The sequence below is a fragment of the Schistocerca cancellata genome, chromosome 3 (assembly GCF_023864275.1).
Source record: "Schistocerca cancellata isolate TAMUIC-IGC-003103 chromosome 3, iqSchCanc2.1, whole genome shotgun sequence".
NCBI lineage: Eukaryota > Metazoa > Arthropoda > Insecta > Orthoptera > Acrididae > Schistocerca > Schistocerca cancellata.
In genome coordinates, this window is record NC_064628.1 from 659149947 (window position 1) to 659175862 (window position 25916).

A 25916-nucleotide genomic window follows, 5' to 3' on the forward strand; every position below is an offset into this window, starting at 1 on the left:
ACTTGCCACTCCACAGTTTCTTGCACCATATTTTGTACAAGAGCTTCGTGGCTTAAAAAAATGTTTCGTTACCATCACTAGAGATTACGTTGAGCCTAATGAAGCTCCTGTTGAAAGCATTAGCCAAAAATGGAGAATATTTCAGTTATTTCTGTGAAAGTTTTGGTTCGACCTGAGATTCGAAAAAGAATGTCCAGTTTCAACATTGTATCAAAACTGATTGCGTTAGAGGGACGTTTGGCTGTGTTTCAAGGAGACTGTTGCTAAATTTTTAAGTAATAAAAGGATCCATTACATATTTGTGCTGTAGCTATCATGCTGGAAAAGTTCAAGAACACAGGCTTTTTGGTGCACTTCAAGATTCGCTTTTTGAATAGTCACCTTTCTTTTTCCTCGAAAATTTGTCAATGACAAACAAGGTGGACGCTTTTATAAAGATATCAAAGTGATAGAAAGACGGTATCAGGACTGCTGGACTACCAACACGGCGAGAGTCGGCTGTTCGTCACTTCAACAACAAATGTAATTGGCAATTAATTTGAGTAAAAGAGCAATATTAGTCGTGAAGATGGAAAGGTAATGTAAGGTAGCGGGCACATAACATGTAAATATTGAAGAAGAATTTTAATGTTTATACTTCAACAAAAGCCTTTGTTCACAGTGAAAACTTTAACTTTTTTCAAATTATTTTGCTAATTTTATTGTTCATTACAACTCACAGTGTCACACACATTTACATGACACAAAAAAAGTCAGACACAGATTCAGTGCCCGAAAATAGTGACGTTAAACTATTACCTGACAAAAAGTAATAAAAAATACTTTTCGTTGACCTGTGGTGTTGTCCGATTACACTGTTAGCGACAAATCACTAGAAACACTCGCCCAACTTTAAAAATCTTGGAATAACTGAGGGAGGCGATCTAAAGAACGACGAGATAAAAGTAGTTGTAGGGGAAGCACATACCAGACCGATTTATTGGAAGAATCCTTACAGAAAGTAATTTTCCCAAGACAGAGGTAACTTACAGAAAACTCGTCAGTCGGTCTCTTGACATTTAGAATTAACAAAAAAGACGGAGAATATTCAAAGAAGATGAGAATTCTGTTGCACCACAGGTTTGTTTACGTAGAGCAATAGCGTAACAAGCGTGCTCTTGGGACTTCATTTGCAGACACTACAAGAGGGGCATTGTGCTTTCTGGAGGTTCACTGCTAAAATTCCAACATAAGTGTATTACTTCCCCGAGAAATGACCGTCACTCGTAGAAATTCGAATTCATGCGATGTCTTATCATAGTCGCTCTTCCCGCTCTCCATCCACAGTTGGTGTAGGAGAGAGCTGGAACTGAAGTGGTACCTTCGAGCACAATTTGATCTGCGGAGGAGCTGTAGGTGTGGATACTGAAAACAGACCTACTTGGAGAAAGCCTTTGCAGGGGATGTCAAACGGTTGGTGACATTGACGATCTGCTTAACTTACGAAAATAGAATATAAGTGCCTTATATGTGTGTATGTGTCTCTCTTAGAGATTCAGTGCCCAAGGAATGGCCTCTACGGTACAACAGTTCTCCGATGACCTCTCTGTGTTACTTCTTCGTCAACCGCTTGCATCACTCCTTCATCAAATGCGGTGTTCTCGATTCCCTCACTGGTATTCGCTTTGCGTGCTCTTTCTGAAACAAAGATAGACAAATGATTAAAACATTATGAAACTCTGTATCAAGTTTCACTACACGTTTATTGCTAATTTTGGCAATGTATTCATTTGAAATACAATTTACTGCTGTTATCGAGTTCGATAATATTGTGTTGATATCATGACAACTGCTCCGGGCAAAATATTAGATAACATATGGATAGAGGAAAAATGGGAATTATTGATATGTCCTTCTGGTGTACTCGTCTGTTGAAATTCGTTGAGACTTGTGCTTCTACATAGTTCGTATAATGTTTTTGGTGTGATGTAGTATTTTCCATCACAAGCATTTCTAGGACATATTTGCGCTTTTCATTTGATCTTCGACATTTTTGTCATTATGATAAGAAATATTAACCTAATTTTGATGTTTTGAACAAACTCCATCTTACTTGTAGATATCAAATGACAGTGCCAAGTGGCAAGTAAGATCACTTCTGAATATTCTTTATTTTAGTTTAGTAGTGGAGCAATGGCATTGTAGATTAGAGATTAGATTAGATTAGATGTACTTTCATTCCAATTGATCCATGGTGAGGAGGTCATCCAGGATGTGGAACATGTCAGAAAAACAACAATACATGACAAATATTTACAACTAAAACAAATAAGCTAATGTACCATTCCCCAGGTCCCTAGTGGAATGATCGTCATTTTTAATGAACACCATATGAAAGTCATTTTACAAATACTAATGCACTGAATTTAAAATAAAAAAGTTTTTTATTTATTTATAAGGTAATAAACATATAATACTTATTTACAATGAACACATTACTGCACTGAAATGGTGCAGAAGTTAGATCGTACTTACACACACACACACACACACACACACACACACACACACACACACATTTACAATCAACACATTGCTGCACTGAAATTGCATAGAAGTTATATTGTACTTATATAAGTTGGTTTTACTGAGAAATTCATCAATGGAGTAGAAGGAGTTGGCCACCAATAAATCCTTTAGGCTTCTCTTAAAGTGAATTTCATTGGTTGTTAAGCTTTTTATGGCTGCTGGCAAGTTATTGAAAATGTGTGTTCCTGAATAATACACACCTTTTTGTACAAGACTAATTGACTTTAAATCCTTGTGAAGATTATTCCTATTTCTAGTATTGATTCCATGAATTGAGCTGTTGGTTTGAGAAAGTGATATATTTTTAATGACAAATTTCAATAAGGAATAAAGATATTGGGAAGCAGTAGTTAGTATCCCTAGTTCCCTAAACAGGCTTCTGCAGGATGTTCTTGAGTTCACACTACATATAACTCTTACTGCACGTTTTTGTGCCCGGAAAACCTTAGCTTGGCTTGATGAATTACCCCAAAAAATAATCCCATATGACATTATGGAATGAAAGTAAGCATAGTATGACAGCTTTTTCATTTTTATATCCCCTATGTCTGACCAAATTCGCATTGCAAACAGAGATTTGTTAAGACACTTCAGCAGTTCTGTGTTGTGCTCCTCCCAGTTGAATTTATTATCAAGCTGTAAGCCCAAGAATTTAACACTGTCCACTTCTTCTAAATTCTTGTCATCGTATGTTAGACATATACTTGTGGGACACACCTTACAAGTTCTGAATTGCATGTAGTGTGTTTTTTCAAAGTTTAGTAACAAAGAATTGGCTAGGAACCAGTGATTAATGTCCACAAATATTTTATTAGCTGATCTTTCTAAGACTATGCTTGATTTGCTATTTATTGCAATGTTTGTATCATTGGCAAATAAAACGAACTTGGTATCTGGTAATGTTACTGATGAAAGGTCGTTGATATACACAAGAAAAAGTAAGGGCCCCAAAATGGAACCTTGTGGGACCCCACATGTAATTAGTTCCCAGTTGGATGATGCCTGATAGCTTGATACATGTCTCTTTCCCAATAACACCCTTTGTTTCCTGCCAGAGATATAAGATTTGAACCATTTTGCAGCATTTCCTGTTACGCTATAATACTCTAATTTACTTAAAAGTATATTGTGATTTACACAGTCAAATGCCTTTGACAGATCACAAAATATACCTGTTGCCTGCAATTTTTTGTCTAATGAATTAAGCACATTTTCACTGTGAGTGTAGATAGCTTTCTCAATATCAGAACCTTTTAGAAATCCAAACTGTGACTTTGACAGTATGTTATTTGAAATAAGATGGTTACAAAGCCGACTGTACATTACTTTTTCGAAAATTTTTGAGAATGCTGGCATAAGTGAAATTGGACAGGAATTTGATGCTATTTCTTTATCTCCCTTCTTAAACAGTGACTTAACTTCAGCATATTTCAGCCATTCAGGAAATATTCCACTGATAAATGACTGGTTACACAGATAGCTTAAAGTGTTATTTAGCTCAGAATCACATTCTTTAATTAACTTTGTTGATATTTCATCATACCCACTAGATGTTTTTGATTTTAAAGATTTTATGATGGACATTATTTCTGTTGCGTTAGTGAGGGTCAAATTCATATTATGGAAGTTGCTTGAAATTTCTGGGCTGAGGTATTCCATAGCAGCATCTACCAAACCTGACAACACCATCTTTTAGGTAACAGTTATAAAATGTTTATTAAAAAGTTCTGCAACACTATATACATCTGTCACCAATGTATCATTTACTCTTAATGCTATTTGTTCCTCTTCATGTCTGGTTCTACCGGTCTCCTCCTTCACTATATCCCATATTGTCTTTATTTTGTTATCTGATATGACTATCTTTTCCTTGTAATATATTTGCTGTGACATCCATATTATGGTATTTAATATTTTGCAGTATTTCTTGTAATGTGCTATAGCATCAATTTCAGAACTGTTTCGGATTGACAGATACAGTTTTCTTTTTGTTTTACAAGATACCCCTATTCCTCGAGTAATCCATGGCTTTTTTGTAGACTTTGCTCTAACCTTGGTACGTTTTGGAGGAAAACAGTGTTCGAATAAGGTAAGCACTTTATTACGAAAAGTGTTATATATTTCATTCATGCCATGAGCACTGTAAACATCAGTCCAGTGAATGTCTCTGAGAAGTGTCCTAAAGTAATCAATTTTTGGCTTATTGATTACCCTCTTGAGCTCAGATATAACAGATTTTACATCCTGTTCAGTATTAACATTTAACAGAAGGAACTGCATGTCACGGTCTGAGAGGCCATTGACTATTGGTTTTGTAATATAATTTTGTTCATTAGACTTTTCTATAAAGATATTATCAATGGCTGTTTGTGAGCAAGTGGCTACCCTAGTGGGGAACTTTACAGTGGGAATTAAGTTGAATGATAGTGTTACTAACTCAAATAAGTTCTTATTGGGAGAGTCTTTGAGGAAATCTACATTGAAATCACCAGCAACCACTATTTATTTGTTTTTGGTTGTTAAATGGGCCAGTACAGCTTCAAGGTGGTTTACAAACAGATTAAAGTTACCTGCAGGTGCTCGATATACACTTAATATTATGAAGGATTATTTGTGAAATTCTAATTCTGTTGCACATGCTTCCACATGCTGTTCTAGGCAAAATTTATGAATGTCTATGTTCTTAAACGTATGACAGTTCCTAATGAATGTGGCAACTCCTCCTTTCTCCATTTCTGATCTACAAAAGTGAGATGCTAACCTAAACCCTGTAACACTTAAAAGTTCTATACCAGTGTTCACATGATGTTCAGAGAGGCAGATTATGTCAGCTGGGTTTGAAGACTCTAATTTATCTATGCCAATAGTTAATTCATTAATTTTATTTCTCAGTCCTCGAATATTTTGATGCAATAAAGATAGCTGACCTTTCACATTGACTGAGTTAAAATTTGGTAGAGTTATAATATCTGCTGACTGTTGAAAATTCTTAACCAATAGCTGTTTATGCTGATGTAATAAGCTGGAAATATGTTTTTTGATTTCTTTCTCAAACTTAAGGTTTCTCTCAGTTCTAAGCTCTCTTAAAATTTGCTTTCTTTCAGTCCTCCCTACCCTAAAAAAGGGTCTTTTCTTAACCCTATAACCATTGGTATTTTACCACTCATGACAGTGCCTCCTCCCTTTAACTTTCCTGTTATTTCCCCAGCCAATTTAGGAAGCCCTAAACATTAGTGTCGTTTATGGCAAAAACAGTTTGTTCTTTCAAAGAGAGTCTCATTCTTGTGAGAAAAATGTAAATACAGAAAACGTTCCAAAGGTTTGAAATGTATGTCCCACATGGTTGAACTGAAAACGAAAAAAGTTCACTGCAGAGGATTTGTGTATTTACTCTTTTACCTTATATGAAATTTCCACAAACTCTCTTTCTTTTTATCGTATTATAAACATGTATTCTCCCTCATATCTTTCTCCGATCTTTTAAGTCAGAAAACCAATGCAGAAACGTTCCCATCAGACTAAAATCCTTTCTGTCCAACCTTCAGCCCTCCGTCCCCTTCTCTACGTTCTTTTCAGTAGCAGAAACCTGTCACTGGAATGATATCCCTCACTACACCAGTTTCAAATGACAGCTAATGACTTATCTACTAAAACAACAATGTTTGGAAATTTGTGGTAAGTTCCTATGGGACAAAATTCCGCCCGCGGTAGCTGAATGGTCAGCGTGACGAATTGTCAATCCTCTGGGCATGGATTCGATTCCCGGCTGGGTCGGGAAATTTCCTCCGCCCAGGTACTGGGTGTTGTGCTCTCATCATCATCCTCTCATCCTCATCGACTGCGGGTCGCCGAAGTGGCGTCAAATTGAAAGAGCGGCACCCAGCGAACGGTCTGCCCGATGGGGGCCATAGTCATACGAATGAATAAATAAATACATGGCACCAAACTGCTGAGGTCATCGGCCCCTAGGCTTACACGCTACTTCATCTACCTGAAACTAACTTACGCTAAGGACAACACACACACCCCTGCCCGAGAGAGTACTCGAACCTCCGACAGGGGAAGCCGCGCGAACCGTGGCAAGGCGCCTAGACCGCGCGGCTACCCCGTGTAGCAAAACAACAATAATCATTGCCATTCCTTTATTGTATCCCTTACTTCAGGGGTTTCGAAACTATGCATCGCGGATCACAGGGACGTCACAGTCTTGCAGAAGGGGTGTCATGTGGTTTTATAAGAATAGTGAATTAGTTATTTACTATGAAATCGAAGTTCGTTTCCCCATCACTGCTTCAGTTTTAGAACTTGGTAACGCAAGAATATCCGCAGGTAGGTAACATGGCCCACCGCATTTTGGTAACTTTTCCAATATCCTACTTACGAGAGGTAGGCTTTTCAGTATTGGCAATCACCAACACGAAAGACAGATCATAAACGAATGTAGACAAAAAGATGGAATTCGAAATTTACAACTTTCTACCGAGATTTGAAGAATTGATGATCAGGAATGAAGGTTATCTTTTCCAGTGATTTTATTGAATGAATAAGATGTACTAACATTAAAAATTGGTTGAAATTGATGTGTCAGCTGTTCATAAAGCAATAAATAATTTTATTCACTTTTTTCGGAACTTCGGTTTATTTACCCCAGAATTCCAGTGGAGTGTTATATGCGAAAGGAACTGTGGGTGTTTATGTTTAAATTAAGGGAGCGGTGGAGCCAAAATGTTTGAAAATCACTGCATTATCTCATTACAACTTTGTATTCTTCTTTGTCACCAGAACTTCTTCATTTCCAGAAGTTCCTAGCCGGTGTGGTCTATCTGACAATTTTTTCCTTCAGCTCTCACTATATTAAAAACTATCATTTTCGTACACACGTAAATACGATCTTCTACTGTCACTGTTGGTATTACTAGCAATAGGAGTAGTATCGCTAGTAAGGGGATGCTGCTTAAGTTCGTAGCGTCTATCCATGAACACAACAGATACCTAAAAGAAGACTTTAATTATCAATAATATATTCTCGTTCACTATTTGCAACAGTCTGCTAAGCTAGGGTAACTTTTCGATTCCGCGACAGTAAAAGACTTGTTTTGAGGCGAAGAACTCGTCGAGCCATGTTCGGAGCGCATTTTCATCCGGAAAGGAAATTCCTTGAAGGTTGTTCGATAGAGAGCGGAAAAGATGAAAATCTGGGGGCACAAAACCAGATGAATAAGGTGGATGCAGGATGACTTCCCAATCCAACCTCTGTATAGTGTTTTTTGTCTGTGTAGCAGAATGCTAACGGGCGTTATCGTGGAGTAGCATAAAAAAAAAATGGTTCAAATGGCTCTGAGCACTATGGGACTCAACATCTTAGGTCATAAGTCCCCTAGAACTTAGAACTACTTAAACCTAACTAACCTAAGGACATCACACACACCCATGCCCGAGGCAGGATTCGAACCTGCGACCGTAGCGGTCCCGCGGCTCCGGACTGCAGCGCCAGAACCGCTAGATCACCGCGGCCGGCTAGTAGCATCATTTAACGCAGTCTTCCCGGTCGCTGTTCTTGGACTACGTCTGCAAGACGTCTCAGTTGTTGGCAATAAATGTCAGCAGTGATGGTTACACCTTGGGAAAGCAATTTGTAGTACACCAGACTGTCGCTGTTCCACCAGACGCATCACATTATCTTTTATGGATGAGAGCAGCTCTTTGTACGGGGAGTTTCTGATTGGTTTAGGCTTAACCGTTCCTTTCTTTTCCTTATGTCAGCATAAAGACATCATTTCTCGTCACCAGCAACGATACAGTATACGAATTATCTGTGTTATTCACGAGCCAATTGATGACGAACAAGCAGAGATTTACATGTGGTGACCAGCCGATTTTTGTGATTTTGGCTCAGAGAATGCGGTATTCACACACCCGATTTTTGAATCTGCCCCCTTGCTTGCAAATGTTGCCCTATGGCCGAATGATCATTCTTGATTATATTTGCCTGCTCTCGAGTAAGGTGACGTGGATCATAGTGCATAAATGCGTTTTAACGATTTTCATGAAACCGCAAATATCTTCCTGAACGTGGAAAGTCACTAATATGAAAAAGATCTTCCTTAAAGCGAAAAAACCATTTTCTTGTTGTGTTCTACATCTACATCTACATCTACATCTACATTTATACTCCGCAAGCCACCCAACGGTGTGTGGCGGAGGGCACTTTACGTGCCACTGTCATTATCTCCCTTTCCTGTTCCAGTCGCGTATGGTTCGCGGGAAGAACGACTGTCTGAAAGCCTCTGTGCGCGCTCTAATCTCTCTAATTTTACATTCGTGATCTCCTCGGGAGGTATAAGTAGGGGGAAGCAATATATTCGATACCTCATCCAGAAACACACCCTCTCGAAACCTGGCGAGCAAGCTACACCGCGATGCAGAGCGCCTCTCTTGCAGAGTCTGCCACTTGAGTTTGTTAAACATCTCCGTAACGCTATCACGGTTACCAAATAACCCTGTGACGAAACGCGCCGCTCTTCTTTGGATCTTCTCTATCTCCTCCGTCAACCCGATCTGGTACGGATCCCACACTGATGAGCAATACTCAAGTATAGGTCGAACGAGTGTTTTGTAAGCCACCTCCTTTGTTGATGGACTACATTTTCTAAGGACTCTCCCAATGAATCTCAACCTAGTACCCGCCTTACCAACAATTAATTTTATATGATCATTCCACTTCAAATCGTTCCGCACGCATACTCCCAGATATTTTACAGAAGTAACTGCTACCAGTGTTTGTTCCGCTATCATATAATCATACAATAAAGGATCCTTCTTTCTATGTATTCGCAATACATTACATTTGTCTATATTAAGGGTCAGTTGCCACTCCCTGCACCAAGTGCCTATCCGCTGCAGATCTTCCTGCATTTCGCTACAATTTTCTAATGCTGCAACTTCTCTGTATACTACAGCATCATCCGCGAAAAGCCGCATGGAACTTCCGACACTATCTACTAGGTCATTTATATATATTGTGAAAAGCAATGGTCCCATAACACTCCCCTGTGGCACGCCAGAGGTTACTTTAACGTCTGTAGACGTCTCTCCGTTGATAACAACATGCTGTGTTCTGTTTGCTAAAAACTCTTCAATCCAGCCACACAACTGGTCTGATATTCCGTAGGCTCTTACTTTGTTTATCAGGCGACAGTGCGGAACTGTATCGAACGCCTTCCGGAAGTCAAGAAAAATAGCATCTACCTGGGAGCCCGTATCTAATATTTTCTGGGTCTCATGAACAAATAAAGCGAGTTGGGTTTCACACGATCGCTGTTTCCGGAATCCATGTTGATTCCTACATATAGATTCTGAGTTTCCAAAAACGACATGATACTCGAGCAAAAAACATGTTCTAAAATTCTACAACAGATCGACGTCAGAGATATAGGTCTATAGTTTTGCGCATCTGCTCGACGACCCTTCTTGAAGACTGGGACTACCTGTGCTCTTTTCCAAACATTTGGAACCTTCTGTTCCTCTAGAGACTTGCGGTACACGGCTGTTAGAAGGGAGGCAAGTTCTTTTGCGTACTCTGTGTAGAATCGAATTGGTATCCCGTCAGGTCCAGTGGACTTTCCTCTGTTGAGTGATTCCAGTTGCTTTTCTATTCCTTGGACACTTATTTCGATGTCAGCCATTTTTTCGTTGGTGCGAGGATTTAGAGAAGGATGATGATGATGATGATGTTTGGTTTGTGGGGCGCTCAACTGCGCGGTTATCAGCGCCCGTACAATTACCCAATCTTTGCTCAGTCCAAATTTGCCACTTGCCTGGATGATGATGAAATGATGAGGACAACACAAACACCCAGTCATCTCGAGGCAGGTGAAAATCCCTGACCCCGCCGGGAATCGAACCCGGGACCCCGTGCTCGGGAAGCGAGAACGCTACCGCGAGACCACGAGCGGCGGACTTAGAGAAGGAACTGCAGTGCGGTCTTCCTCTGTGAAACAGCTTTGGAAAAAGGTGTTTAGTATTTCAGCTTTACGCTTGTCATCCTCTGTTTCAATGCCATCATCATCCCGGAGTGTCTGGACATGATGTTTCGAGCCACTTACTGATTTAACGTAAGACCAGAACTTCCTAGGATTTTCTGTCAAGTCGGTACCTAGTATTTTACTTTCGAATTCACTGAACGCTTCACGCATAGCCCTCCTTACGCTAACTTTGACATCGTTTAGCTTCTGTTTGTCTGAGAGGTTTTGGCTGCGTTTAAACTTGGAGTGAAGCTCTCTTTGCTTTCGCAGTAGTTTCCTAACTTTGTTGTTGTACCACGGTGGATTTTTCCCGTCCCTCACAGTTTTACTCGGCACGTACCTCTCTAAAACGCATTTTACGATTGCCTTGAACTTTTTCCATAAACACTCAACATTGTCAGTGTCGGAACAGAAATTTTCCTTTTGATCTGTTAGGTAGTCTGAAATCTGCCTTCTATTACTCTTGCTAAACAGATAAACCTTCCTCCCTTTTTTTATATTCCTATTAACTTCCATATTCAGGGATGCTGCAACGGCCTTATGATCACTGATTCCCTGTTCTGCACTTACAGAGTCGAAAAGTTCGGGTCTGTTTGTTATCAGTAGGTCCAAGATGTTATCTCCACGAGTCGGTTCTCTGTTTAATTGCTCGAGGTAATTTTCGGATAGTGCACTCAGTATAATGTCACTCGATGCTCTGTCCCTACCAGCCGTCCTAAACATCTGAGTGTCCCAGTCTATATCTGGTAAATTGAAATCTCCACCTAAGACCATAACATGCTGAGAAAATTTATGTGAAATGTATTCCAAATTTTCTCTCAGTTGTTCTGCCACTAATGCTGCTGAGTCAGGGGGTCGGTAAAAGGAGCCAATTATTAACCTAGCTCGGTTGTTGAGTGTAACCTCCACCCATAATAATTCACAGGAACTATCCACTTCTACTTCACTACAGGATAAACTACTACTAACAGCGACGAACACTCCACCACCGGTTGCATGCAATCTATCCTTTCTAAACACCGTCTGTGCCTTTGTAAAAATTTCGGCAGAATTTATCTCTGGCTTCAGCCAGCTTTCTGTACCTATAACGATTTCAGCTTCGGTGCTTTCTATCAGCGCTTGAAGTTCCGGTACTTTACCAACGCAGCTTCGACAGTTTACAATTACAATACCGATTGCTGCTTGGTCCCCGCATGTCCTGACTTTGCCCCGCACCCGTTGAGGCTGTTGCCATTTCTGCACTTGCCCGAGGCCATCTAACCTAAAAAACCGCCCAGCCCACGCCACACAACCCCTGCTACCCGTGTAGCCGCTTGTTGCGTGTAGTGGACTCCTGACCTATCCAGCGGAACCCGAAACCCCACCACCCTATGGCGCAAGTCGAGGAATCTGCAGCCCACATGGTCGCAGAACCGTCTCAGCCTCTGATTCAGACCCTCCACTCGGCTCTGTACCAAAGGTCCGCAGTCAGTCCTGTCGACGATGCTGCAGATGGTGAGCTCTGCTTTCATCCCGCTAGCGAGACTGGCAGTCTTCACCAAATCAGATAGCCGCCGGAAGCCAGAGAGGATTTCCTCCGATCCATAGCGACACACATCATTGGTGCCGACATGAGCGACCACCTGCAGATGGGTGCACCCTGTACCCTTCATGGCATCCGGAAGGACCCTTTCCACATCTGGAATGACTCCCCCCGGTATGCACACGGAGTGCACTTTGGTTTTCCTCCCCTCCCTTGCTGCCATATCCCTAAGGGGCCCCATTACCCGCCTGACGTTGGAGCTCCCAACTACCAGTAAGCCCACCCTCTGTGACTGCCCGGATCTTGCAGACTGAGGGGCAACCTCTGGAACAGGACAAGCAGCCATGTCAGGCCGAAGATCAGTATCAGCCTGAGACAGAGCCTGAAACCGGTTCGTCAGACAAACTGGAGAGGCCTTCCGTTCAGCCCTCCGAAATGTCTTTCGCCCCCTGCCACACCTTGAGACGACCTCCCACTCTACCACAGGTGAGGGATCAGCCTCAATGCGGGCAGTATCCCGGGCAACCACAGTCGTAGTCCGATCGGGGGATGCGTGGGACGAGCTGGCCGTCCCCGACAAACCCCCATCCGGTCCCCCACAGTGATGCCCATTGGCAACAGCCTCAAGCTGTGTGACCGAAGCCAACACTGCCTGAAGCTGGGAGCGAAGGGATGCCAACTCAGCCTGCATCCGAACACAGCAGTTGCAGTCCCTATCCATGCTAAAAACTGTTGTGCAAAGAACGTCTGAACTAATCTACAGAGAGCGCAAAGAAAACGACACAAAATTGAAACGGTTATTAAAATACAAGATTGCCTAGTAAATGCAGTAATGCTGCCACTTGTGCACTGCTGACACACTGCTCGGCGGCGGAAGGAGACTACGCGATTTAACACTATTCGAGTACTAAAACTCGATGCTACAACTCTCAATTACTATAACACGCCCGAAATTTATGAATTAAACAATGCAAGTACCAAAAACACGCAAAGAAATTAAGAATTAAACTATGTAACAAATGAGTGAGCTAGGAGTATACGACTTGCTGCTGCAGCTGCTTATCCAACGGCGGCAGGGAGCACACTGACTGGGACCAACCGACACTGGCCGTTCAAAACTAAAACAGATGACAGACGACTACGCGAATTTCCACTATTCAGGTACTAAAACGCAATGCTACAACTCTCAAATACTATAATACGCCCGAAATTTATGAATTAAACAATGCAAGTACCAAAAACACGCAAAGAAATTAAGAATTAAACTATGTAACAAATAAGTGAGCTCAGAGTATACGACTTGCTGCTGCAGCTGCTTATCCAACGGCGGCAGGGAGCACACTGTGTTCTGTCCTGTGTTCTGTCCAATGTCATTATTCCCACAAACGGCGGAAATGTTTCTGGCTACCTACATTGCTGTCACTGCTCTACTGACCTCAAACAGAACAATATGTCGGAAACGTTCCGATTTCTCCTCTTGGCACTCCATTTTGTAGCGTCCACAGCTGCACTCACTATCTCCCAATGACAAAATGCAATACATAAACTAAAACAGCAACATCTAACAACAAATAAAAGACGACAATCGATAAATAACCCTTAGCAACTGGAATACCAACATGCAAAACAAAAAAACACTACGAACTTATGTACCAACCTAATATTAATTCTATTCGTTCTTACCTGTATTGCTAAGTACTAACCAGGAGCCCGATATCAGTAGCTGGTTGACTATGTAACGGTTTGCAATGTCAACAAAATATTTGTTTTCAATATTTCTCGTAATTATTGACCAAATTTAAAATGCTGTTATAATCCACTAACTAAGAGGTATAATCTTGAGTTAAAAGTTTAAAGCAGTAAGACAAGCATTATAGTTGAAACTGTGTTCTTTGAGGCAGTGTAACTGATGGCGCGCAAATACCTGGATTTTATTCACCCAGTATTTGACACTGAAAGCGCTTAGCGACTTCCAACAAGCTTTACACATAATTCCAAATCCTTACGAAAATTTTTTTCACCGCAACCCCCCAAAATGATGAAAGGAAAGAAGCTTATAGCATAAGGGAAAGTTAAATGAATACGAGACAAATGGAAAAATATGTAAGTAAACTGTTTACTATTTTTAAAGTGACGCCATACCTGTTGATGCACTCATACCACTATGAGACAATACGGTCAATGCCCTCATGAAAAAACGTTTGCGGTAGTCTGCGGAACAATGATTGTACACTGGCGTGCACCTCTTTGTCCGAAGCAAATAGACCAATGGCTTTCTTCAGGTATCCAAAAATATGGATTAGCGTGAGGTGAGATCCGGACTATATGGAGGACTTCTGCAGCGTAGTCGAAACAACGTTGGCTATATACCTTCGGCACACTTTTAGATCCCTGAAGAAAGACATTCGTGGCCGTCGATGTACTTCGGATGAAGAGGTGCACGCCGGCGTACATACATGATTCTGTAGGCAACCACAAACATTTTTCCATGAAGGCATTGTCTGTCTTGTCTCACAGTGTGGTAAGTGCATTCCGTGGGCAACTGCAAACATTTTTCCACGAAGGCACTGACCGTCCTGTGTTGCAGTTGGATAAATGCATTACCAGTTATGGTGATTACTTTTGAAATAATAATTTCCTTAATTTCTTCCGTCTGTCTCACTTCCATTTGCCTGATTGTGACGTCTCCTGACATTTGTAAAATCAGTGTAATATGTGTGGAAAAAAAAAACATTTATATGTGTTATTACATTTCATTTCTGTATGAACAGTTATCGATTATGTGGATACTGTAAAAGAGGACATGATTATTTTTCATTTTTAAGTTTGTGGAATATTATGTATGACCACTTTACAAATAACGTCTGTGTTCGACGAGTGTGGAAACCGAAGCAGACAATGATAATCAAAAATATAACAAAGACATATACTAGCATATTAAATTGCTTGTAAACAGTGGAGGTTTAGGCATTACTCTGTCTATCTTCCTGTAGCCGTGAATGTTGTAAGAACCTGTGACGCTCTCTCGAACGTTTAGTTATCTTTCTTTTGTTCTTTTATCGAGAAAGACGGCACTGGATACTGATGTATAAAAAAGGTGTGTAGTTTGAATTTTATGTTGATTTTGAATATAGAAATGGTTAAAAATGCGTTTAATAATTTGTAACTAGCTTGCCCAGTATGTCATACCACATTTTTAGCCGTTTTCAGCGAATTTAGAATTTTCCGTGACGCAGTGCTGCCCCACGACCGCTGGAGCCACTGACTATAATTGAATGAAAGCAGTTTTCCCGCAACTGAGCGAGCAGGTAAAGGTACATTAAAATTATTTCTTTCAGCTTCCCGGAGACCCCAGAGGAGAATTGTAGATTTTATTATGTTATTTTCAGATGGACATGGGCAACTGCTAGGACAATATCAGTGACGTAAATAATTTACGTAAATCAGAGTGTTAAAACTTTACTTGTGTGATATCAAAAACTGCTGTGTTGAAATCTGGTCTGGCTAGTAATATTAAAATCAATTTTCATCTTTAGTTTCATGCTCTCGTGTTAGCCGTGGCAATTAATGGTTTTCAAATATTAAAAAATCCACTGCAGCTTTTATATTTGGCAAACACGGCATACTGTAACTTCTGTGCGTATGATAAGAGTAATTTTCATTGTATTTCAGATACGAAAGTAGAAAAATACATGTTTAATTTCGTGATCAGTTACCGTAATGATACAGTGTTTCATTTCTAACAAGCCAGATCAGAATTATGAGGACATAGTCTTGCAAATTAAAGATCATACATTCACAGCAGAAAATCTTTTTGTGTTGTGCGTATCCCCACATAATAGATCATAGGACACAAAGTTAAAATTTTCAACCACTGAAACCAGTAGCAAGAACCGCATTTTATCTTTTGTGTTCGCAACAATAATTAACATATACACTCCTGGAAATTGAAATAAGAACACCGTGAATTCATTGTCCCAGGAAGGGGAAACTTTATTGACACATTCCTGGGGTCAGATACATCACATGATCACACTGACAGAACCACAGGCACATAGACACAGGCAATAGAGCATGCACAATGTCGGCACTAGTACAGTGTATATCCACCTTTCACAGCAATGCAGGCTGCTATTCTCCCATGGAGACGATCGTAGAGATGCTGGATGTAGTCCTGTGGAACGGCTTGCCATGCCATTTCCACCTGGCGCCTCAGTTGGACCAGCGTTCGTGCTGGACGTGCAGACCGCGTGAGACGACGCTTCATCCAGTCCCAAACATGCTCAATGGGGGACAGATCCGGAGATCTTGCTGGCCAGGGTAGCTGACTTACACCTTCTAGAGCACGTTGGGTGGCACGGGATACATGCGGACGTGCATTGTCCTGTTGGAACAGCAAGTTCCCTTGCCGGTCTAGGAATGGTAGAACGATGGGTTCGATGACGGTTTGGATGTACCGTGCACTATTCAGTGTCCCCTCGACGATCACCAGTGGTGTACGGCCAGTGTAGGAGATCGCTCCCCACACCATGATGCCGGGTGTTGGCCCTGTGTGCCTCAGTCGTATGCAGTCCTGATTGTGGCGCTCACCTGCACGGCGCCAAACACGCATACGACCATCATTGGCACCAAGGCAGAAGCGACTCTCATCGCTGAAGACGACACGTCTCCATTCGTCCCTCCATTCACGCCTGTCGCGACACCACTGGAGGCGGGCTGCACGATGTTGGGGCGTGAGCGGAAGACGGCCTAACGGTGTGCGGGACCGTAGCCCAGCTTCATGGAGACGGTTGCGAATGGTTCTCGCCGATACCCCAGGAGGAACAGTGTCCCTAATTTGCTGGGAAGTGGCGGTGCGGTCCCCCACGGCACTGCGTAGGATCCTACGGTCTTGGCGTGCATCCGTGCGTCGCTGCGGTCCGGTACCAGGTCGACGGGCACGTGCACCTTCCGCCGACCACTGGCGACAACATCGATGTACTGTGGAGACCTCACGCCCCACGTGTTGAGCAATTCGGCGGTACGTCCACCCGGCCTCCCGCATGCCCACTATACGCCCTCGCTCAAAGTCCGTCAACTGCACATACGGTTCACGTCCACGCTGTCGCGGCATGCTACCAGTGTTAAAGACTGCGATGGAGCTCCGTATGCCACGGCAAACTGGTTGACACTGACGGCGGCGGTGCACAAATGCTGCGCAGCTAGCGCCATTCGACGGCCAACACCGCGGTTCCTGGTGTGTCCGCTGTGCCGTGCGTGTGATCATTGCTTGTACAGCCCTCTCGCAGTGTCCGGAGCAAGTATGGTGGGTCTGACACACCGGTGTCAATGTGTTCTTTTTTCCATTTCCAGGAGTGTAGTTTACTTAAAGTGCTATGCAACACAAACTGTATATAAAATCAAAGTACACGGGGATACGCAACATGCACCTTATACACTTTCGTAATTCATGCAGTAGAACTTCAGCATTTGACATGAAGTTCTAATTTATTACTTCTTTGCCATCGATCCTATTCGCAGCACAGTTTTCGGACGGTATCCACATATACCGCTATATGTTCCTGTAAAATTATATCATTGTACGACACATGTTTCAGGATATTTTACGTCATAAACATCGAGATGCGTGAAAAACTTGCTTTGCTTAGTATGGAGCGAAAAATACCCACACTATATTCATCCAGTGTTTCATAATGGGAGAATGTAGCGACTTTCAAACTCTAAGCATAATTTCAAACCTTCCCAAACTTTTTCTTGTTTACATAATTAACATCAAATATTTAACACATTACCTCATTTGTAAATTAATCAGTGGTTTTAAGCTGTTTCCTATGTGGGAGTTCGATTCTTTAAGTAACTGCGTATTTATTGGTTAAGTACTGTTATCTTATATGCAAGAGGTACATTTAAATCTGGTGTCAATCAGTTTTTAATTCTATTGTTATAACTTCATTATCATGTATCATATTAAGTTTATTATAATTCTTTAAGGAACTGTGCTGTAAAAAGTATTGTACATGTTAAAATCTGATCCAATGGAATAGTGGCTCTGAAAGCCCTAATATGACTAAGTTAAATAAATAAGTAAATTAAATTAAATATAATTAACTCTTTACTTTTCAGCACTTACCTGATGGTGGCACATTCCACGGCTGCTCTTCAGTGGTAGTGAACACAGCATAGATTAAGTACGACACAGTGGCCACCCCAGCTGACAGGTAGAAGACAGCATTCCAAGCTGCTCGTGTTTGCTGTAGTTACAAAAAGAAGGCTATACTTATTTTCTATTTGATGCATGCCGTCTCAACATGGTATCTAAGGATCTAAAGTAATGCCAATATATGAATATCTGTCAGGCTCTAGGTTTTAGCTGGTTTTACATCATTCTGACACGTTCATAAATTAGTAAAATAGAAGTTACAGACTTCATATTAACACAACATTATGTTCTAAATGCATTAATCATAGTCACATCTGAAATATGGACATACAAGAACCCAAATGGCATCCAGCTGAAAATCTTGTACCAGAAAACAAATCACAACTACATTATGAAACCTCTTGTGAAGGGTCAGCTTTGTAACTTGAGTGTTTTATGGAGGTGATAACTAGGTCAAACGATGATCATGAAGGTATTGTGTAATAGAATGAATAAGGAAATTCGGGACACAATGAGTAGATTCTCGATCAGTTAAGGCATCATTTCCGGTGTCAGATTACAGCTGATGCAATTGCACGAGTTATATCCAAAGTCAACCCGTCCCCTCCCCACCAATTCCCCCCCTCTCTTTCCCACACTCTCCAGTCCCACCCCTCTCCTACCCCTACCTATCCTATTCCCTCCATCTACCCCTCCCCACAACTCCCCATTCTTCTCTCGCCCAATTGCTCATCGATGTCATAATGCTCTTGGCGAATACAAGCACGCTCTCAGGCAGTTTCTCATCGTTCAATATCTATGCTATATAGTGAGAGGTCCATAATTAATTTGACACCAAATCTAGAAACCGATAGGCACTAAAAGCGGCATATTGGAGAGACAGGCCGTAAAATTGGTAGGGCGATGGTAGGATAGGCAGTAAAAGTGGCAAATTCGCAGGATAGGCGATAAAATTGGCAAATTGTCATGGCAGGTAAAATGGTGTGACCATCACCGTCACACACCTATGTGTCTGGGAAGGACTAGGCATTCATGATTGACAAGTATCACAGTGCATTATTTAAACAATAAAGATTTTTAGTCAATTGAAATCATGCTACAGTCTTGGAAATTTATATATATATATATATATATATATATATATATATATATATATATATATATATATATACTAATCCTAAACTTAGACTTGTTAAAACAAAAGCCTACACACTCTGACATTTACTAAGAGGAGGAGTCCATGTACTGTGTACTTGTAAATAACACTTGGCAATTAGGATCTACAGTCACATCAGACACACACACACACACATGCAGCCTTTCCTAAACACACACATACACAAATGCAATACATCAGGAGATATCACTTAGAAAGGAATGTGGGAGGCAGTATGCACCGTTCAGTGAGTCATTTATTATGGGATAACCACTTACACTTTAGCTCACTGTGGGGTAAAAATGGTACAAAGATTTTATCACACCAACTAGAGTCCAAATCGCACTGGCCAATGACTGGGGCTGCCCAGCATGGGTCACATGGTGCACAATGTGTCCACAGTGGATGCTGACTCAGTTCTGAGCTACCATACACACATGTCTTCCACAGAGGCAGCTCGCTGTCTCCCCCCCCCCTCCCCTCCCCCCACCCTAGCGTGCCCACCAGCCAGCCACATAAGGTTACACAACATTCAGCATGTCTGTCGTCACTCTGTGCACCAGAGAAATTTAGAACAAAACTTATTTGACAACCTACTTTCGTCTAAGTGATATGCAAACTGCATGGACTAAACATGGTCAGAAGTATCTGGACATTAATACGAGGTCTGTGTAAAGGTAGAATCAGATGCTGTATTCCACTAGCACATTGCATGCAATCAACCAGTGCTCTCAGGTAGAACAAAAAAGATTCAGAAGGCATATAAATGCAAATAACCTACCACAACTCGATAGCTAAGTAAATAAACTCTTGCTTTATGCCAAATCTACTTCATCCTTACATTATTAACAAGTGTATGACGCCATAGTTTGTGTCGAAATGAGTGTGTTGTCCTACCAGCAGGATGATTATAATTTAATGATGTCTTCTTGTTGTCTGTAAGCGCCACAAAGCATGGCAACCTCCCAGTATTCCAAAACATATGTGCACATAAGAGAAGCGCGCGCACACACACACACACACAAAGAGCAGGGTGCTGATCGCAAAACATTCAGTTTGTATCATCCATTAATAAGTGGTATGCAGTGTGCATATAGTATGCCAGAAGGGCGATACAGATGTTGGGCTTCCTCTATTGTTTGGCGTTTTGCCTATTTTTAAGTGATTTATCATAATTTTAGCCATTTTTTCGGTTTTGCTATATACATAGTAATTTACATTATTCTTTCGACATGAATGACATAGAAGAAAAGTTGGTTTTTTGGATATTCCTCAAAGAGGTACACATTTGCAGCGTGTTGCAGACATCTACAGTAGTCTGTACAAATACTCTTCATATCACATCATTTTGCTCTCAGTCTGGCAGCCAGTGAGTGTCTGTCTGCACCGTATGGTTTAATATTCACCATCAGGTATTATTATTATTATTATTATTATTATTATTATTATTCTTTCTTCTCTCAGACGTTATGCCTGGTCAAAAATGGAAAGTGACACGGACCTTGATCAAGTGTGACTTCCTTTTAACTGTACGGTATATGTTACATTGCATTTAGGAACTTTTGGGTAATTGAACATGTATCAATAATTACAGATTTCTGTAGTTGTATATACACTCCTGGAAAGGGAAAAAAGAACACATTGACACCGGTGTGTCAGACCCACCATACTTGCTCCGGATACTGCGAGAGGGCTGTACAAGCAATGATCACACGCACGGCACAGCGGACACACCAGGAACCGCGGTGTTGGCCGTCGAATGGCGCTAGCTGCGCAGCATTTGTGCACCGCCGCCGTCAGTGTCAGCCAGTTTGCCGTGGCATACGGAGCTCCATCGCAGTCTATAACACTGGTAGCATGCCGCGACAGCGTGGACGTGAACCGTATGTGCAGTTGACGGACTTTGAGCGAGGGCGTATAGTGGGCATGCGGGAGGCCGGGTGGACGTAACGCCGAATTGCTCAACACGTGGGGCGTGAGGTCTCCACAGTACATCGATGTTGTCGCCAGTGGTCGGCGGAAGGTGCACGTGCCCGTCGACCTGGGACCGGACCGCAGCGACGCACGGATGCACGCCAAGACCGTAGGATCCTACGCAGTGCCATAGGGGACCGCACTGCCACTTCCCAGCAAATTAGGGACACTGTTCCTCCTGGGGTATCGGAGAGGACCATTCGCAACCGTCTCCATGAAGCTGGGCTACGGTCCCGCACACCATTAGGCCGTCTTCCGCTCACGCCCCAACATCGTGCAGCCCGCCTCCAGTGGTGTCGCGACAGGCGTGAATGGAGGGACGAATGGAGACGTGTCGTCTTCAGCGATGAGAGTCGCATCTGCCTTGGTGCCAATGACGGTCGTATGCGTGTTTGGCGCCGTGCAGGTGAGCGCCACAATCAGGACTGCATACGACCGAGGCACACAGGGCCAACACCCGGCATCATGGTGTGGGGAGCGATCTCCTACACTGGCCATACACCACTGGTGATCGTCGAGGGGACACTGAATAGTGCACGGTACATCCAAACCGTCATCGAACCCAACGTTCTACCATTCCTAGACCGGCAAGGGAACTTGCTGTTCCAACAGGACAATGCACGTCCACATGTATCCCGTGCCACCCAACGTGCTCTAGAAGGTGTAAGTCAACTACCCTGGCCAGCAAGATCTCCGGATCTGTCCCCCACTGAGCATGTTTGGGACTGGATGAAGCGTCGTCTCACGCGGTCTGCACGTCCAGCACGAACGCTGGTCCAACTGAGGCGCCAGGTGGAAATGGCATGGCAAGCCGTTCCACAGGACTACATCCAGCATCTCTACGATCGTCTCCATGGGAGAATAGCAGCCTGCATTGCTGCGAAAGGTGGATATACACTGTACTAGTGCCGACATTGTGCATGCTCTGTTGCCTGTGTCTATGTGCCTGTGGTTCTGTCAGTGTGATCATGTGATGTATCTGACCCCAGGAATGTGTCAATAAAGTTTCCCCTTCCTGGGACAATGAATTCACGGTGTTCTTATTTCAATTTCCAGAAGTGTATAAGCTTGGAGGTAGCTGTATTGGGTTGATGTACTGGTGGATATTGTGTGGTATGACTCCTGTAGTTGATAGTATAATTGGTATAATGTCAACGTTATCCTGATGCCACATGTCCTTGGCTTCCTCAGCCAGTTGGATGTATTTTTCAATTTTTTCTACTGTTTTCTTTTGTATATTTGTTGTATTGGGTATGGATATTTCGATTAGTTGTGTTAATTTCTTCTTTTTATTGGTGAGTATGATGCCAGGTTTGTTATGTGGTGTTGTTTTATCTCTTATAATGGTTCTGTTCCAGTATAATTTGTATTCATCATTCTCCAGTACATTTTGTGGTGCATACTTGTATGTGGGAACGTGTTGTTTTATAAGTTTATGTTGTAAGGCAAGCTGTTGATGTATTATTTTTGCTACATTGTCATGTCTTCTGCGGTATTCTGTATTTCCTAGTATTGTACATCTGCTTGTGATGTGGTCTAATGTTTGTATTTGTTGTTTGCAAAATCTGCATTTATCTGTTGTGGTATTGGGGTCTTTAATAATATGCTTGCTGTAATATCTGGTGTTTATTGTTTGATCCTGTATTGCAATCATGAATCCTTCTGTCTCACTGTATATATTGCCTTTTCTTAGCCATGTGTTGGATGCGTCTTGATCGATGTGTGGCTGTGTTTGATGATACGGGTGCTTCCCATGTAGTGTTTTCTTTTTCCAATTTACTTTCTTCGTATCAGTTGATGTTATGTGATCTAAAGGGTTGTAGAAGTGGTTATGAAATTGCAGTGGTGTAGCTGATGTATTTATATGAGTGATTGCTTTGTGTATTTTGCTAGTTTCTGCTCGTTCTAGAAAGAATTTTCTTAAATTTGTCTACCTGTCCATAATGTAGGTTCTTTATGTCGATAAATCCCCTTCCTCCTTCCTTTCTGCTTAATGTGAATCTTTCTGTTGCTGAATGTATGTGACATATTCTATATTTGTAGCATTGTGATTGTGTAAGTGTATTGAGTGTTTCTAGGTCTGTGTTACTCCATTTCACTACTCCAAATGAGTAGGTCAATATTGGTATAGCATAAGTATTTATAGCTTTTCTCTTGTTTCTTTCTGTCATTTCTGTTTTCAGTATTTTTGTTAGTCTTTGTCTATATTTTTCTTTTAGTTCTTCTTTAATATTTGTATTATCTATTCCTATTTTTTGTCTGTATCCTAGATATTTATAGGCATCTGTTTTTTCCATCGCTTCTATGCAGTCGCTGTGGTAATCCGATATGCAATCTTCTTGTTTAGTGTGTTTTCCCTTGACTATGCTATTTTTCTTACATTTGTCTGTTCCAAAAGCCATATTTATATCATCGCTGAATACTTCTGTATCTTCAGTAATTGATTTAGTTGTTGTTTTGTTGCTGCCAGTAGTTTTAGATCATCCATGTATAGCAAATGTGTGATTTTGTGTGGGTATGTTCCAGTAATATTGTATCCATAATTTGTATTATTTAGCATGTTGGATAGTGGGTTCAGAGCAAGGCAGAACCAGAAAGGACTTAATGAGTCTCCTTGGTATATTCCACACTTAATCTGTATTGGCTGTGATGTGATATTACTTGAATTTGTTTGGATATTAACTGTGGTTTTCCAGTTTTTCATTACTATGTTTAGGAACTGTATCAATTTAGGATCTACTTTGTATATTTCCAATATTTGTACTAACTATAAGTGGGGTACACTATCAAAAGCTTTTTGGTTGGTTGGTTGGTTTGAGGAAGGAGACCAGACAGCGTGGTCATCGGTCTCATCGGATTAGGGAAGGATTGAGAAGGAAGTCGGCCCTTTCAGAGGAACCATCCCGGCATTTTCCTGGAGTGATTTAGGGAAATCACGGAAAACCTAAATCAGGATGGCCGGACGCGGGATTGAACCGTCATCCTCCCGAATGCGAGTCCAGTGTCTAACCACTGTGCCACCCCGCTCGGTAAGCTTTTTGGTAATCAATGTATGCGTAGTGTAGTGACCTTTGTTTAGTTTTAGCTTGATATGTCACCTCTGCATCTATTATCAGTGGCTCTTTACATCCTCGTGCTCCTTTGCAACAGCCTTTTTGTTCTTCATTTATAATTTTGTTCTGTGTTGTGTGTGTCATTAATTTCTGTGTAATGACTGAAGTTAATATTTTGTATATTGTTGGTAGGCATGTTATGGGGTGATATTTTGCTGGTTTGCTGTGTCTGCTTGATCTTTAGGTTTCAGATAAGTTATTCCATGTGTAAGTGTATCAGGGAATGTGTATGGGTCTGCAATGTAACTGTTAAATAATTTAATTAGATGTGAATGTGTTGAGGTGAACTTCTTTAGCCAGAAATTTGCTATTTTATCTTTTCCAGGGGCTTTCCAGTTGTGCGTAGAATTAATTGCTCGGGTGACTTCATGTTGCAAAATTATCACTTCGGGTATTTGTGGTATCGTCTTGTATGTGTCTGTTCCTGCTTGTATCCACCGTGCATGCCTGTTATGTTGTACAAGGTTTGACCATATGTTGCTCCAGAAGTGTTCCATGTCTGTTATGTTTGGTGTGTTGTCTATTTTAAATTGTGTGTTATCTATTTTCTGATAAAATTTCTTTTGGTTTGTGTTGAATGTTTGGTTTTGTTTCCTTCTATTTTCACTTTTTTTGTATCTTCTAAGTCATTTGGCCAATGCTTGTTCTGCTTCTTTTCATCTAATTGCTCTATCGCTTCTTGTTGTGAGATTTTACCTAATCTTTTTCGTTTTTTGTCTGATATTTCATTTCTTATAAATTGTGTTAGCTGTCCAATGTCTTTTCTCAGTTTTTCTATTCTGATCTGTATCCTGTGTTGCCATGCTCGTTTTGTGGGTTTCTTCTGTGTGTTGGTTTGTTCTGATCTGTGCCTAGTGTGTATATTTAGTGTAGTGAGTGCTCCTACATAAACCAGTAGTTGTAACTCTTCCATAGTTGTATTTTCATTTATTTTGTTGTGTATGATTGTGTTGATAGTTGTTATTGTTGTTTCGACTTGTGGGTTATTTGGTGGTCTATGCAAGAATGGTCTAAAGTCTGTATTTGTGTCTTTGTAATCTATATATGTTAGCTGAAATTTTTCTTCTATATCTAACATGTGTGTCACTTCATGTTCTATTTGTGCTTGTTCTGGTGGCCATCTTAAGACATCGTCTTCCTCTGATTGTTTAACTGATGTGTGGTGTTCTTTGTTTGTTTGCTCTGAGATGTTTGTGTCCATTACTGTATTTTCTTCTTCTTCTGATTGCACATTATTTTGTTCCAGTATTTGTTGTACTTGTTGTTTGATGTTTTCTAATTCTGACTGGGGTATCCTGTTATTTTTGATTACTACACGGATCTTGTCGTTGTTCTGTTAAAAAATTTAATTCTGGGTATCTGGTAATAAATTTTGTGTATACTTGTGATCTGTATCCAG

General features: G+C 41.3%; 1 protein-coding gene across 1 annotated transcript in view; it reads right to left on the reverse strand.

Moving 5' to 3' along the window:
• Positions 1–730: 730 nt before the first annotated feature.
• LOC126176491 (sialin-like) overlaps positions 731–25916 on the reverse strand; it is a 104109-nt gene continuing 78923 nt past the window's right edge. Inside the window, exons 9-10 of the mRNA XM_049923646.1 lie at positions 18245–18365; positions 731–1677 (exon numbers count right to left, since the gene is read on the reverse strand). Coding sequence (XP_049779603.1) covers positions 1556–1677; positions 18245–18365 — 243 coding nt within the window. The 3' untranslated portion in view covers positions 731–1555. The remainder of the gene's footprint in view (positions 1678–18244; positions 18366–25916) is intronic.